This window comes from Bidens hawaiensis, unplaced genomic scaffold (genome assembly GCF_021521415.1).
Source record: "Bidens hawaiensis isolate Kalapana, Puna unplaced genomic scaffold, B.hawaiensis_p1.1 tig00036478_1, whole genome shotgun sequence".
NCBI lineage: Eukaryota > Viridiplantae > Streptophyta > Magnoliopsida > Asterales > Asteraceae > Bidens > Bidens hawaiensis.
In genome coordinates this window covers 130,917-146,458 of record NW_027505415.1, presented here as the reverse complement: position 1 = coordinate 146,458, position 15,542 = coordinate 130,917, and the positions used below count along the sequence as shown (strand labels likewise).

Sequence of the window (15,542 nt, the reverse complement as noted above, 5' to 3'; positions counted from 1 at the left end):
TTCAAAACCGGTTTTGGCTCTAAAACTTAAAACCGATATACAAACCGGCGGTTTGTAAACCGGTCAAACCGGTTTTTAAAAAACCGGTTTTTTTAAAAACCGGTTTCCGGTTTAAACCGCCAAACCGGTTCGGGAACCGGTTTTTTTTGTGCACCTCTACTGGTGATTAATGTTGTGGTATTTGGTTGTTGGTCTGCGTATCTTGGTGGAGCACTGAAGGTTGTGTTGCTACGGTAACCTGATCGATGCCACGTTTATTTTTAAATGTATTTGATTATTATTATTAAAAAGTAAATGGTAGTTAACTCACAAAATCACTATTCATAAAAATATATATAAAGCCTAAGTTAGTGACCTCTTAAATTTTAAGAGGTACCAAACTCATTGTTTTATATAACATATAATGCATCAAAAAATTAGAAAATTAGGGGTAGTAATGTCTTTACTCACAAATATTTTACGTAACTTTCAATCTTTCAAAATATATTTAAAACTTTAGTCCCTCAACTTCACTACATTTTTGTAAATTTTAATAATAGTTACACATATGACCCCTAATTCAAAACTAACTACCCCTAATAGTTACACGCGTGGTGTTGGTTAAGCATGTTTTAATGTCGATAACGTGCATTCTCGTCTGGTTACGCGTGTTCAATCTTCGATTACACAAAACTGGCTTTGCACGAGTTACGCGCCCAATTTCAGGCTACATGCGCACTGTCATCAGATGACGTATGTACCGACATGGACTATTCGTTCAATGTAAAGTTGCGTGTGCGCCCCGCTGCATTGTGCGGGCACCCAACTAGTTCATAAAAACTAGCCACTTATTTTTATACATATGTAAAGAGAATTTGATTTTCCTTCTAGGTAGTTAGAACTTCAACTTATTTATATTTTCTATACTAAAAATCATTTGTATATAATTATAACATGTTAAACTGGGGATGAACGTTTTCGGTGCTGTTGGTACCAAGTTTTAAGTATTCTGTATCGGTACGGTTCGGCATGGTAACGGTATTTCCCGCATTTTGCTCGAAATACCGGTGCCGGTACCGAACCAAACCGAACATTTCGTTAGCTATACCAAATGTTTCAAATTTTTGGGATTGATACCGGTACCATCCCTATATTGTACTTCTTTTGTTACATCAGTTGTATTGATGGTCTTATATTTTTCTTCCACGTGGAACTGTATTTCCCATGTTATATGTCCCCTTTTGCTCATATTTTTCTTGACGTTGGTTACTTTAAATGTGTTTTCTCGCAATATTTCTTCATTTCAATATAGCCTTTGATTTCATTTTACATATGAATTTATCATAAGTTTTTGAATTGATATTTTGCAAAATGTAAACATAGGAAAAAAATCACACGCATGACAAACGTTGCCACGCGCTGCAAAATGCGCGGGTAAATATACTACTTATTATTATTATTAAAGCTAATGGATCAATATTGGGTACAACTAATAAATGTGAGGTTTTATTTTTTTTATAAATGATGGTCCAATAAGGTTTTTGATTTTATATGAAAGGCCAAATAATTTGTCAATATATAGTTAAATAAACATTAGTATATATATATATATATATATATATATATATATATATATATATATAAAGAGAGAGAGAGAGTTGTAGATATATATTTGCCCACAAAAAGACCATACGCCGATCAAATGTATGGCTTACCCATGCTTGGAGCTGGCCTTGTCTCAAACTATTATTCATCATCAGACATATCTAGCACAAATTTTTTTTTTAAATTACTATATCAAAATTTAAACTACTATGACATCATAATAGCCAAAAAAATCAAAACGTCCCCTCAAAAGTAAATGATTGTATTTAACAGGACTATAAATGTTGAATACACACTATGTACATTCCTTTCTTTTGAATAAATTTTAGTCATTACACAAATATCACACACGTCTCGTGACTCTTTTCAAAAAACTGCAAGGTAATTAATTTTGGTTTTGAATTTTGAATGTGTTGTTCTTTTATTAATGTACAAGACAACAAAGGCCCTACTCTCTACACTCTTCAACACCACCATAATCAAATTTTGTTTTTCCTTATCACATGTGCCATTCATTGCAACATACCCATTAAGTTATTTGATTCAGATACACATTATGTTTTTTATTAATATTCTCATCTCTATAAATTAACTAAAACACATTATTTCCTAATATATCTCTTATTTTCTAAAAACCTCTCACAATCACATAATACACATTGACATAATATTTTGAATGTAATACATAAGACGGTTGTTTAAGTACCACATTTCTCTCTCTAATTACTTGAATTATCTTCAATGCACTGTGTTAAAGTACGTTATGCGGGTTTTACAGTTTTCAACATGATTTGTTTTGAAAAAAATGCATCCCTTTCGTATATATATTAAACAAAATGCTTATATATGTCACACGGGTTCTTAATCAACTTCTACATATGATAACATATTTATATTTTCTAAAATTTTAACATCATAAGTTCATGTTAGAAATTTATATCATTTAGTTGTTTTAACATCATAGTTATTCTTTGGGATAAATATAAATTTGATCGAAATTACATACATTATCCCTGTAATTTGAAATTTGCAAATTTAATCCTTAGTTGTTTTATAATCTAAGGGTTATCATTGTAGTTTTTAAAAGACTTGGTTTCACAACTCAAATAGGGTTGACAACGTAACTTGTTGTCCGTTTGCCTTCCTTATATATAATGGTGATGTTTAAGTTAATATAATCCAAATAAAATAGACAAATCGGATTTTAATAACCAAATATTGATACAACATTGCCCTATAAGTTATTTTGTTTATTATCTCACTAATCAATTAATTAAGGGGAGAACCTTGGAGCAACGGTTTGCTACCATGCGACTTGAAGGTCATGGTATGGGTTGTGAAAACAAACTTTTGTAGAAACGCAAAGCTAAAATGCGTACATTAGGACCAAGTTAGCATGACACCCGTGGACCTCGTGCATGGGAAAGCCTCGTGGACCCGATTTTGTCATTCTCACTAATCAAAAACATTCGAGGTGCTTAAACAATGGTAGCAATATGATGGCACCGAAGGGACATAAATGACACGACGTAAATGAGACAAGGTTAAGTCTTGTGAGATGTTTGTGTATAGGGCATGTCTCAAGTTACACATTTATTTAAGAACCAATTTTACGTTAACAACAATAAAATTCGTACAATATGATACATCAATTATCAAATCAATTAAACTTAAAAAATAGAGGTGCACAAACCAAGTTTTATTTATTTATTTTATTTTAGACCGGAACCAAGTAGGAACCGGTTCCAGTTTGATCAACAAAAGTCAAATACCGAGTCGGGTAGGAACCCTTCATGATATGGTCAGGTTTTGGGTTTTTGACAAGGTTTTAACTGGTTTTGCCATGCTGAATTTTGACTAGGTAGAGAGAGGTAGGTGTTAAACCGGTTATCAATTCGGATACAATTTATTAAAAAACTGAAACCTGGTTTGTACATGCGGGCTATGTACACTTGGGCTATGTACACTTGAGTGGTGCAGGCCCACATTAGAGATCACGTTCTCTGCATCTTCCCACGATGCAGGATCATGCGTTTCATATCAATTTTCAACCAACTCAAAGTTGTTATCTCTTTACTCTCACTCACTCCCAAGCTAAGCTACTCTCTATATCTATTCCCTACGGTTACCCACAACTCCACTCAATCTCCCATTTTCACCATCTATTTAAATCAACGGCTATTAACAAAACACCCACCCATCTCTCTCTCTCTCTCTCTTCATTATTCGGTTTCCCAACATAAGTGGTTTTGTTGTTCAGTAAAACACATTCTTATTGTGTCAGGAACATTGTCTTCAAATCCATGCTTTTCTCAGAAATGGTAAGTTTTATATCCCTTGAAAAGATAAAGGAAAAAAACATGTTTTGGATTCACAGGGTTTTCAAGTGGATTAGGTAAGTCATATATTTTTCAACTTCTTGTTGGTAGATTAATTATATTTATAGTATTGATAGTGCATATTTTTGTTGTTTTATTAATATTTAATTTATTTAAATTTTAAATAATAATTTTTAGACATGTTTAGATATCCTTTTGAGCATATTACGACTTTTTTTCTATTTTCGATTATCATACTATACTGAACTGAACCGATAACAACCAAACTTTTGTCATGTCCCCGCCACTATTTTATTTAAAATTTAATTTATTTTGTTTTCTCAAAAAAATCAGTCTTGAATCTTGATCATATAAACATACATTAATGGAATGCTAATATATTGCTGATCAGCTTTAATTGAAGGAAATAAATATATAGGGGTGAAGCTTAAGATTGGTTTTTGGTTGTCAATCCAAAACTTGTAACAATGGGCAAATCACCAGGAAGATGGATCAAATCTATAATATTTGGCAAGAAATCATCAAGGTCAAAAAAATCTAATGAGGTAAAAATATATTACTATACTCCACTAAAAAGCCACCTAATACACACTGCTGAATATTAACAATTAGGTTTGTTTTAACTTCATTTTCTTGTTGTGATTGAAGAAAATATATGTCAATCAAGTACCAGTGTCCCAAGATCAAAGAACTGAGTTAAAGACAGAACAGAAACTACAGACTGATAATTCACAAGACAATATATGCATATCAGCAACAACAGAACTAAATGCAGAAAGTGAATCTGAATCTGAATCTGATAGAATCAAAGAAGAAGAAGCTGTTATACACTTGCAGGCTGCTTTCAGGGGTTGTTTGGTAATTTCCTTAAGCTTAAACTGTAATCTTGACCCTATTTGTAGCGTGTATAAACTTAAATTATATTAACGGGTCACGCTTAAATAACCAGTTTACATTTTTGTGCCAATTACCTGAAGATACATATTCTTTGTTTTAGGCTCGTCGCTCATTTCGGACACTAAAAGGCATTATAAGACTGCAAGCACTTATTCGCGGGCATTTGGTTAGACGACAAGCTATTTCAACTCTTTACTGTATGTTCCGAATTGTGAGGTTCCAAGCACTTATTCGTGGTAGAAATATACGAAAGACATGTGATCTGAAGGTCATGTGTTCTGCTGGAGTACGCACATCTATGCAAATACTAAAGCTATCGTCAAATGGTTTTGCTCGAAAGGTAACCAATGTAGTAGACTGTAGATATCAATGAATAATAGTTTATCTAAGTTAAATAATTGAAAACTAGATCTCTTTATACCGAGAGATTACGATGAAAGGATAATGATAATACGTCAATTACTGTCTTAATATTCAAACTAGAGACACAACTATTACCAATATATAAACTTTAAAAAGACTAATAAAAAATAATAATGGGACCAACTATACTCACACCGTCTGCAATCCAATTCCACACCACCTACAATCGAGTGAACGGCCATCCAATAAACACATACGGCCGTCCCAATAGAAAAGGGCTAGCGTCATGTACTGACATAATAAGACGGCCGTCTAATAATTAACAAGACCAGACAGTCATTTCTACATGGTCAAAACGTCCGTGAGATACAAATCAAAAAGGTGGTTTGTATTTTCTTTTAGACAACCGTCTGTATCTTTAGGGCACGACCGTCTCTAGACACACAAGACGTCTGTTAGCTTCATACTGTACGACTGTTTCTATTGTAATAATAATAAACTCACATTTGTTGCTTCAGATTCTTGCTTCATCTCCTACACCAATGCCTCTTCACTTCCACTACAATTCAACCGAAGCAAATTCAATTACAAGCTGGCTGGAGCGATGGTCTACATCCCGGTGTTGGCAGCTTCTTCCAAAACCAAAATCCAATCACCCATCTAAACCCACGAAGCCACATGCCCGTAGATCTTCAGTAACAAATGTGGAAATCATTGCTTCTGAATTCGATAAACCCATACGAAGTGTAAGGAAAGTTTCTTCACTCGAATCTATAAATTGCATCGAAGAGAATCCTGAACTCATTCTCGATAGGATCAAACGCAATCTAAGAAAAGTCAGCAGCTCTATTTTACATAACACAAATGATAGTACTGTCCAAAACATGATATCAGAGCCAGAAAAACTCAAGGTGAACGAAGCGGAAACAGTTATAATAAAGAAAACCAAAGAAAAAGATGAAAATGTTAAAGAAAGAAGGAAACCAAGAAGAGTAATTTGTGCTCCGGCAAAACAGGAGTTAATCGAGAATGATGAGTCATTACCGGTAAAGCGGTTGGTTCCAGGTTACATGGCTGCAACTGTATCTGCTAAAGCGAAACTGAGAGGCCAAGATGGGTCTGAAAGCTTTAATACTTTAACTAGAAGATATTCTCTGCCTTTGTTGACAGATGTTAGCAGTCCAGTTTCACCAATGGCTAAAACAAATGGGAAACTTAAGAATGATAGATCTCTCCAGTTGTCAAGAGATGGCAATGGTGCGTAATTCGTCTATTGTTTTTGATATTTGGTATGTTCATATTCTGATATTGTGTTTTTGTTTTTCAGTGAAGGTGAACCGGGCTGAGTGGCGGCGGTGATGTTTCAGAGATTACAAGATTGAAACCAAAATTTGGTTCAGGATGGATTGATAAGGCTTTTAGGGTTGTTTTGATTTCTTTTGTGGGAGATGTGTTTGGTGTGGTTTATTTGAGGTTTTATTATAATATTAAAGCTCGTTCATTTTTATAACGGACACTGACACACTCTTTAATAGAATCCTAAGTTACATCTTTATTGACAACAATGGAACTTGATCACCTACACCCCTTGAAAAATAAGTCTTATCGTCTTTGATACCGCTAGCTAGGTCAAAGACCTTTTGGCATTAAAGCTTGTTCATACAGAATTGAGAACTGTAGGACATATGGTTAAAGCTAAAGTACCTTCAAAGTTATTTACCAACATCAATATGAAGTCATAGAATATTTATGAAGGAACCAGAAATGATTCAAATAAATTGATATTTGAGTGGTTTGATAGATCCCAATGAATTAGTTTGAATCAATTTTTGAAAATTTGATTTGGAACAATCACTATGAAATCCAATCTTTTAAAAAACAAGGAATCAATCGATTAAGTAGGTTAGTAACAAAAAAGCAAGAAACTGAACCGCGCAGTTCATATAGCAAGAGCAAGAAGTCAGTATGATGTGGTTCATATAGCATGTAATGTTTTTTTTATGTTTTTGGAAGTTTAATGGTGTATAAGCAGGCGAGCTTACAAGCTTACGAGTTATAACCTTTGTAAGCATGTGTAACATACGAATTAGAGTAGCTATTTACAAATACATAAGTTTACAACTTTGCATATCCTATGAGGATAACCACACGCCATTTATTATGGGGCATAAAATGATGTGGCATCATCCATGATGGCGAGTTAAGTTCACAACGTCATCTCAAACGTAAATGAACACGTTACCGTGGGGAACGTGTTTGTGCGATTTTCCCACAGGCTTAATTCCACATAGACATATTTGGGCTAGCTACCTTTCATCATAGTTGAACCTCATGGACTTCCATATGATGACACATTGTGGCTTGTTTTCTATTTTGCTCAATAATTTTATTTTTAACACTTGAAAATCTTTTTCTAAGAAAAAATATTTATTACACTTTATCTATTCTCCAGGTAAAGTTTTCTTAGACGTACTTGTAGTTTTTGCACGCTAGATTATCAGGCTTTTGCGAAGATACATAAGAGTGCTGAAGAATTAAAGCGAGACATTGTAGAAATTCTTTGGACTTATTTTGAAAATAATGTGCCTACATTTTTATCTTGAAATTCTTTGGACCTAATATAGGTTTTAAACATTTATAGAATGACATCTGATTTCTGATTTATATAAAAGTGACACGTCAGACCCAATCAAAACAAGGTGTTGCAAGTAACAAGGGATGAGCAAAATAGATACCGATTTCCGAACTGATATTATAGGTTAGTCCTTTTTTACCTAGTCGCCAAAAAACCCGTTTCAAAGATGTGTTGGCATTGAGTTAGCTTCAAAGTTGTGTCATGATAAAGGAGCCTTGGTTTGCATTGATGGAACATTTGCCACGCATTGAGCCAAAAAGGCCTGTGCAGTTGATGCGAACACTATGACACTATTGTGCACTTTGCCACTAAGTATCTTGGTGGTCACAATATGATGTCACCATATCCAATAAGTTTTATTGGGGTTGTGCATTGATTAGTGATCAATACACTATGGATTATAATTCAAGTGTCCTTGCCTATAATATGTAAAATTTGGATTTTACATATTTATTTGCAAGCACATTACTCTTTTGAACAACAAGATATGACTTGCTTACAACTAGGATTTTCACATGACATGTTTGTACTCTAAGTTGCATAAATAGCGGGTCAAATTTTATTAGTAATAATTTGTATACAGTAAAAATTTAAAGTAAAAGACTTATGTCTTTTTCAATTGTGATTAATGCTTTAGGTATTTTGTGCAGCTGGAGAACTATGAATCAAATATCCAACTTACCAATTACCATCATGTGTTATCTGTAAGTTTTTATTTTCTTACCATCAATATTAATTCGAACAAATGTTTCATTGCTTTTATGATATCAGTTATAGTTTTATAAGTCTTTTTAAGCTCCGATTTATTTGCTTCAGTTTTGGTTTTCACTTCTTCTCTTTCAGTTACTTTTCATACAAATTTCTAGTATTAACACGCCTTATACTTCTCTCAGATTTTATGTAAAGCATGTACGATATTTGAATGTTATTATCTAGATTCTGTGTGAATATAATTTGTTTCGTAATCTATTACTCCGTATTAACTTATGATTCCAAATGATGTACTTGTAGATTATGTGGTTGTTTTGCGGCTTGCTTCATGTCTGTGTTGTGTTCTAAAAAAATGGGTCGCCAAAAGAGCAGTGGATTGCCTGCAGGGCCAGCAATTACAGCGTGTTAATGCTTCTTTATAACTCAGGTACCTTATGTTACCTGAGGTGTAATAGTTAATTAGCTTGGCTGTTTTATGTTATGGCAACTCATGGAGCTAATAGCCTAATATGAGTGTCTTTAATGTCATAATGCTTTTCAAAAGATAGTGATTGTAATTCTGTCCGCTGTTCATCTCACAAGTACGTAAGCAAGGAGCCTCGACATAATGATCCTAGCTTGTTTACCTACGAGAAGCTTGGCCAAACAAGAGTGTCTACACACAAAACTTGATCTAGCTGATGCAAAAGGAAGAAGAACACAAGAACACTATTATAAAAGACATAAAAAACAAACAAACATGTCAAAGACTCAAAGTACTCTCTCCAGCTCAGTTTGCTAACTCTCAACAAACCCCTTTTTGAACTATATATATACATTATCATATGTATCTTCACTAATCAACACCTGCTGTGACCATCTCCATTGATTCTTGACATTTCTTGTTGGTGCTTTGCATTAGTAGATAACAGTTTTTCTAGAACGAATAGTACATCGGACATAGAGGGGCGATGCATGGCATCCAGATGACAACAATCACAGGCGAGACTTGCAACTATGAAGGCCTCCTTTCGTGAGTATCGGCCTTCTAACTTTACATCCATGATTCTGTGTATTTTCTTTGGTTCTATCAGATGAGACGTTACCCAGTTTAGTAGGTTACGCTCTTCGCGACAGCGTTTATTATCAATGGCGCGTCGCCCTGTAACGAGTTCCAACAATACTATTCCAAAGCTATACACATCACATGCTTTTGTAAGTCTCCCTGTACACATAGGTGATATTACTTATCACAAGTGTTATGCTACTATTTTTTTGAACCCGTTTATGTAAAAAATGGACAAATCAAGAGGAAATGAATTGAAATGAACCTGTAGCTATATACTCCGGGGCGGTATAACCGTCTATTCCCATGACTTCAGTTGTAAAATGACTCTCATCACTTATTGGACCAGCTTTCGCAAAACCAAAATCTGATAGCTTTACATTGTAGTCCTAAAAACCCAAAAGGTGAACTGAGTATATATGAAACAAGACCATAATAACAATATTGGTGGATATGCAATTTAATCATGGGGTATACAACTATACATACCATATCTAGCAGGATTTTAGAAGATTTAAAATCGTGGTATATAACTCTTGATGCTGAATCATGCAAGAAAGAGAGCCCTCGAGCAGCTTCCACGGCCACCTTCATCCTAAGTTCCCATGAAAGAGGCAGTTCACTCCCTAAAATGGGACATACATTTATGCACACACAGACACATGGAAATAAACATGTAATAATCATATGAATAATAAAAAATGCATATGACTTGGAACATATACATCAAGAAGAAAACTTACACGCACGACTGAAAAGATGATTCTCCAAGCTGCCTTGAGACATGAACTCGTATACCAACACCCTGTTTCCATCTTCACAGCAGAAACCGATGAGGTTTACAAGATTCGGATGATCTAGTTGACCAAGACAATTAACTTCTGTCTGCAAATTAAATACATCTTTAACTTAAAAAACTACTATAACAAACAAAAGAATAATTATATAGTATGAAAACAAACACTTACCAACCACTCTTTATCACCCTGAAAACCTATGGGGTTAAGCGCCTTGATTGCAACAGCCATTCTTGATTCACCAGGCTCTGCTGGTAATAGGGTTTCTTCGTTGAGCCACCCTTTGTATATATAGCCAAAACCACATTCTCCTAGAACAGCATCTGAACAAAAATTTCTAGTAGCAATATAAAGCTCATAAAATGTGAACACCTTCAAATGTGTGGACAATGTCATATTCCCATTCCTTGGACTCAGACTTGACATATTTTGAGCGCACGTAGAGCTATGTTGTGGTGGAAGCGGTAAAGGATATGCAACTAGTTCCTTGCCACTGTTTCTGTATGAATCGTTCGGCCCTCCTAAAATGATTATAAATCTCATAAAACGTTAAAATAAGTTGAAGTTGTCAAAGGGAAAGCATGTTTTCTATAGTTCAATGAATCCGATCCATCACGATGCATTTGTAAACTAGATCTTCATTCTTAATCACTTATTTAACTAGGATATGTCGGTTAATACTAATGTATGTGTGTGCCTATCTTTAATCAATAATTTATAACAGATCAATTAATTAGCAATTATCTGGGATGTACACTTAAACACAAGTGTCTATGAATGCGCAAAATCGCTGTCCACCACAATAATCTCACAACCATAATTACAAACTCCTACTTTTCTATAGTTCAATGAAATCAAATGGCCATTGTTAATAAAAAAAAGATTATTGTTAATTAATGAGAACTCATAAACTTAACTTTGATTTAGTATGTTTATGTATTAGCTTTATATTGGTTTAAACTTGTACGATTATCTAATTAAGTTAGGTCAATAATTAGATATTACCGTTATAATAAGTTACTGTTAACGTTTGGCGGTTTATCACAACTGCTTTTTGGTTGTATAATTTGTTGATTCTAAATATAAATCAAACAAGGGAATAAAAAAACTTGATGACTATGAGAGACGGGCACTACAATCCACGAATGAACATCTAGTTTCTTCTCTTACACCCGATCATAAGAAAGACAAATATTTGGCTGATTACTTCAATACCCTTGATTTTAGTATTTCTGAAGATATGGGCTGTTCTGTTACAGCATGGTGACTCCTATCACCTTCGAATCCTTCAATGACTACCCTTAATAGTTGGTGTGAATACGACATCAACAATGGTTTAGAAATTGACGATGGGATCATGATTCGTATCTTGTACATCCAATACTTGGATGTTCTAATCTGGAACTACAAGTTTTAACAAGTAGGAAATCACGATAAGGAGGTTGATGAAGATGGTGCCAATAAAGGCATGCCAACTCCTAGTGGATCCAAGAGCATGGAGAAATTATAAAAAACAAAATGAAAATGGCTTTTCGCTTTACAAGGGGAATGATCAGCTAGAAGCAAACAAGTTTGGAAAAAGAAGACGTTTTGATTTGGAAAATGATACAGAAACTGTTGAGGAGGCAACTAATGAGTTAAAAATGATAGGAAAGCTGTTGAGGCGGCTGCTAATAAGTTGAAGGAAGGAATTTATGTCACCGTGATACATATCTAATATCTACGTATCTTTCTCTACAGAAAATCTCATGTATGGTTCTGTAATGGAGATTCCTTCAATTGAATGACGACTGTTTCACCGCTAAAGACTACCCCTAATATTAAGTTTAGGGGAGTCTATTAGTCATGTATATAAACTTAAATTTAATTTAGTATGTTTACTTATTATTGTTAAGTTCATTCAAACTTGTACAGTTATGTAATTAAGTTAGGTTGGTAGATATTACCGTTATGATATGACAGTTATTGTTAACGTTTGGCGGTATATCACAACCAAAATTTTCAAACATGCACGTATGTATATATACCACGTAATGGTGGTAAAAACGTGTCACCAATTTAATCGATTGTTTTAACCGATATATCGATTGTTTCTCGTTTCATTCATATTCAATTGTGCGATCAAGTCGATTTATCCTTTTCTTGATTTATTCTTTTGAATAAAAAAACCTTTTCAATTTCCATTATAACAAAAATGATAAGTATATTGTTTTTTTTTATTTCTAATAATAACATAATGTGTTGATATCTTTATGAACACATTAAAACCTTAATAAAAGTGCCCTTAACTTTCTCAGATATGTAGTCATTAAATCCCTTGATCGAGAAAAAAAATGATTATTGATTCAGCTTGATTACACATTTGACTACTGAATTGTTCACAAATGTATGAAATTATAGACTTAATTTATAATTTTAATAAGTTCAATCCCCAAAACTTCAAACCCTAATGGTGTTTTAGGGATTATTTAAAATTAAATTATTTTAAAAAGAACCTAAGATCCACTACCAAGACATTAATCACAGCCATCAAACAAAAAGTAAGTATTAATATTCTTTAAACACTTTACTATTTTACTTTTTATTTATTTATTTATTTATTTATATCCATTTAAGGCCAAATATATTAAAAAGATATAAAGGGGACAACAGAACGTAAGAAGCCTAAAAATACAAAGAAAGATCTAGTTATCGAATTAACATAAAATCGTAGCGAAATTACCAATACCAAATATAAAAGTAAAAAAATAATAAAAAAATATGAAGGATTCAAGTTATTGTGCATATATTATATATAAGGAAGAGAAATTATACCATGATTTTGAGGTGGGGCATAGGGACAGTGATTGGCATCAAATCTTTTAGTTCTCAAACATGAGTTCCCCATTGAATAAAAAAAGTTTGAAGATATCAATTTAAGCAAAATGCAAACAAATAATATTAAAAATGGATCCTGAAGCACTTGGTTTCTTCTTCAACTCTATTGCTATGATCTGAAGAAGGAGAGATTATATAGGTGAATGAGAAGAAATAATATTATCTCACTCTTTTCGGTTTTGACGGTAAAGATGATGTTGATGAAGTATAGGTGTCAACCCGGTCGGTGTATACCATATTGTATTTAGTATTTACTATTTATAAGTTGGATGATTTCATGCAATTTCATTAAATTGATAATCATGATCGGTTACTTTTCTAATTATGACAAGATGAATTAAATAGCCAACAAACTTCGGAAATATTATAATTTGATTACAACTTACTTACTATTAAATTGTTGTTTTTGTTAGTGTAATAAATGTATCAGTATGTACATAGACACATAAGTAATATGCATATATGAAAGTTTTGATTAAATAGAAAGAAATAATTTAATACCATATGGATAAGTTTAATTCAAATTTGAATTCATATAAGGTAGTGTTTGGTATGATAGAATAAGAGGTGGAATGGAATGAATCATTTCAAAAGAATGAATTAAAACATGTTTGGTTGTCATATGGTAATGAAATGGTAGGAATAAAACTCATTCTATTTATAGGATTTTCATTCCTTTAAGAAGGGGTGTTTTTTTTTCATTCCTTCAAGGAATGGAATGAACCCAATAATAATAATAATAATCTCTATTATTGTTATTACATCAATATTTTATTATAATTATTGTATATTATCAATATTATTATAATATATTATTATTATTTTACATATTCTAATAGAACTATTATAATATTAAAATTATTATTATATTTAAATTTGCAAAGCTAACATTTCATAGAGTATATGTGTGATTCAATGTTTTTACGAGTATGTTTATTTAGTTAAATAATCTCGTTGTAAGGTGCGAGTCTTAAAAACTAGTTATTATGAATATTCATATTATTAATTATTATTATTATTATTTACTGATAATAATAATATTCAGTAATGATAATAATAATAATTATTATTATTGGTGAATGATAATAATAATAATAATAATAATAATAATAATAATAATAATAAAGTGAAGAATTATTTCATTCCTATATGGTAACCAAACATGACATAGAATGTAATAATCTATTTCATTCATTTGCCTATTTCATTACCACCTTCATTCCATTTCTTTATTCATTCCATTACCACATACTAAACAGACTTTAAGTTTTAACAAATATATATCAAACTTGAATATTTTACACGATTTAGTGGTGTATAAAATGTGATTATCATTTTGCTCATACTTGTGAATGTAATATGATAACCCGTTCTCCGTGTTTTGATAAACAATTTGCAAAATATAAAAGGAAAGAAAATAAGAAAGAAAAGTAAATCAAACAAAAACATAAAGAAGAAAACAATCATTAATTTTAAAAATAATGAAAAATAAAAATAAAAACTCAATGTAAAAAAAGGAAAAAGAAAAAACAAAACAAATGTATAAAATTAATTTTTATTTGTACATATAAACACATTGAAATTAATAATAAAAACAAAAAAAAAATATGTGAGTGTTCGACAAAGCATTCAAAATTATAATTAGGTACCAAGTTGTCCGAGGAAAGAGTTATAGATAATCAAAGTCGCGCTACATATACATATACACACATATATAATAGATGTTGGTAGTAAACACTTCACAAATTATTAAAAGAAATATATAAGACTGTTTTATACAAATTTCGATTCAAATAAAAATCAAGAAAGAAAAAAAAAAGAATAAAGGTGTCATAAAAACAAATTCAAATAAAGAAAACCAGGCAACAAATAAAAGAAAAACAACAATCTTAAAAAACAAACAAAAACACTTAAAGCTAAAAACTCTAGCCAAAAAAGAAAAAGGCATGTATAATACTTAGAAAAATACTAAAGAAAAAAATAAATAAATAAAACATGTGATCGAGTGTGTGGTAAGCATTATGTGGGTGCGTAGCAAGTATTTGAAAATTTTGTTTTCAACCGATCGGCGAGTGGCTTCTAGAGATTTGAACACGCGTCACATATATTTAGACACATCGTGCTAGCTACCAGATCAAGCGCATTCTTTTCATCATTTCTTTTAAATATTGTGAGTATCTAATTAAGGAAAAAAAAATAAAATATATGTTTGTGAGTGAGATAGACATAATGATGGAGAATGAGATGTGATATAATAAACAAAATCTATAGAAAAGTATAATGAAATGTTATAT

At 32.2% G+C, this 15,542-nt stretch overlaps 2 protein-coding genes across 2 annotated transcripts; one reads left to right on the top strand and one right to left on the bottom strand.

Moving 5' to 3' along the window:
- The first annotated feature begins 4,273 nt into the window (after positions 1–4,273).
- Positions 4,274–6,985, top strand: LOC143613056 (protein IQ-DOMAIN 30-like). Its single transcript, XM_077086878.1, has 5 exons — positions 4,274–4,468; positions 4,572–4,781; positions 4,921–5,160; positions 5,702–6,440; positions 6,511–6,985. The coding sequence occupies exons 1-5, from the start codon at positions 4,391–4,393 to the stop codon at positions 6,540–6,542; spliced, it is 1,299 nt and encodes a 432-aa protein (XP_076942993.1). The 5' UTR covers positions 4,274–4,390; the 3' UTR covers positions 6,543–6,985.
- A 2,383-nt stretch (positions 6,986–9,368) lies between these two features.
- LOC143613062 (putative serine/threonine-protein kinase PBL3) lies at positions 9,369–10,767 on the bottom strand. The gene is made up of 5 exons (XM_077086882.1): positions 10,543–10,767; positions 10,318–10,459; positions 10,064–10,200; positions 9,840–9,963; positions 9,369–9,733 (listed from the first exon to the last, which is right to left on the bottom strand). Exons 1-5 carry the CDS (start codon positions 10,765–10,767, stop codon positions 9,369–9,371), a joined length of 993 nt encoding a protein of 330 aa, XP_076942997.1.
- Between the last annotated feature and the right edge of the window lie 4,775 nt (positions 10,768–15,542).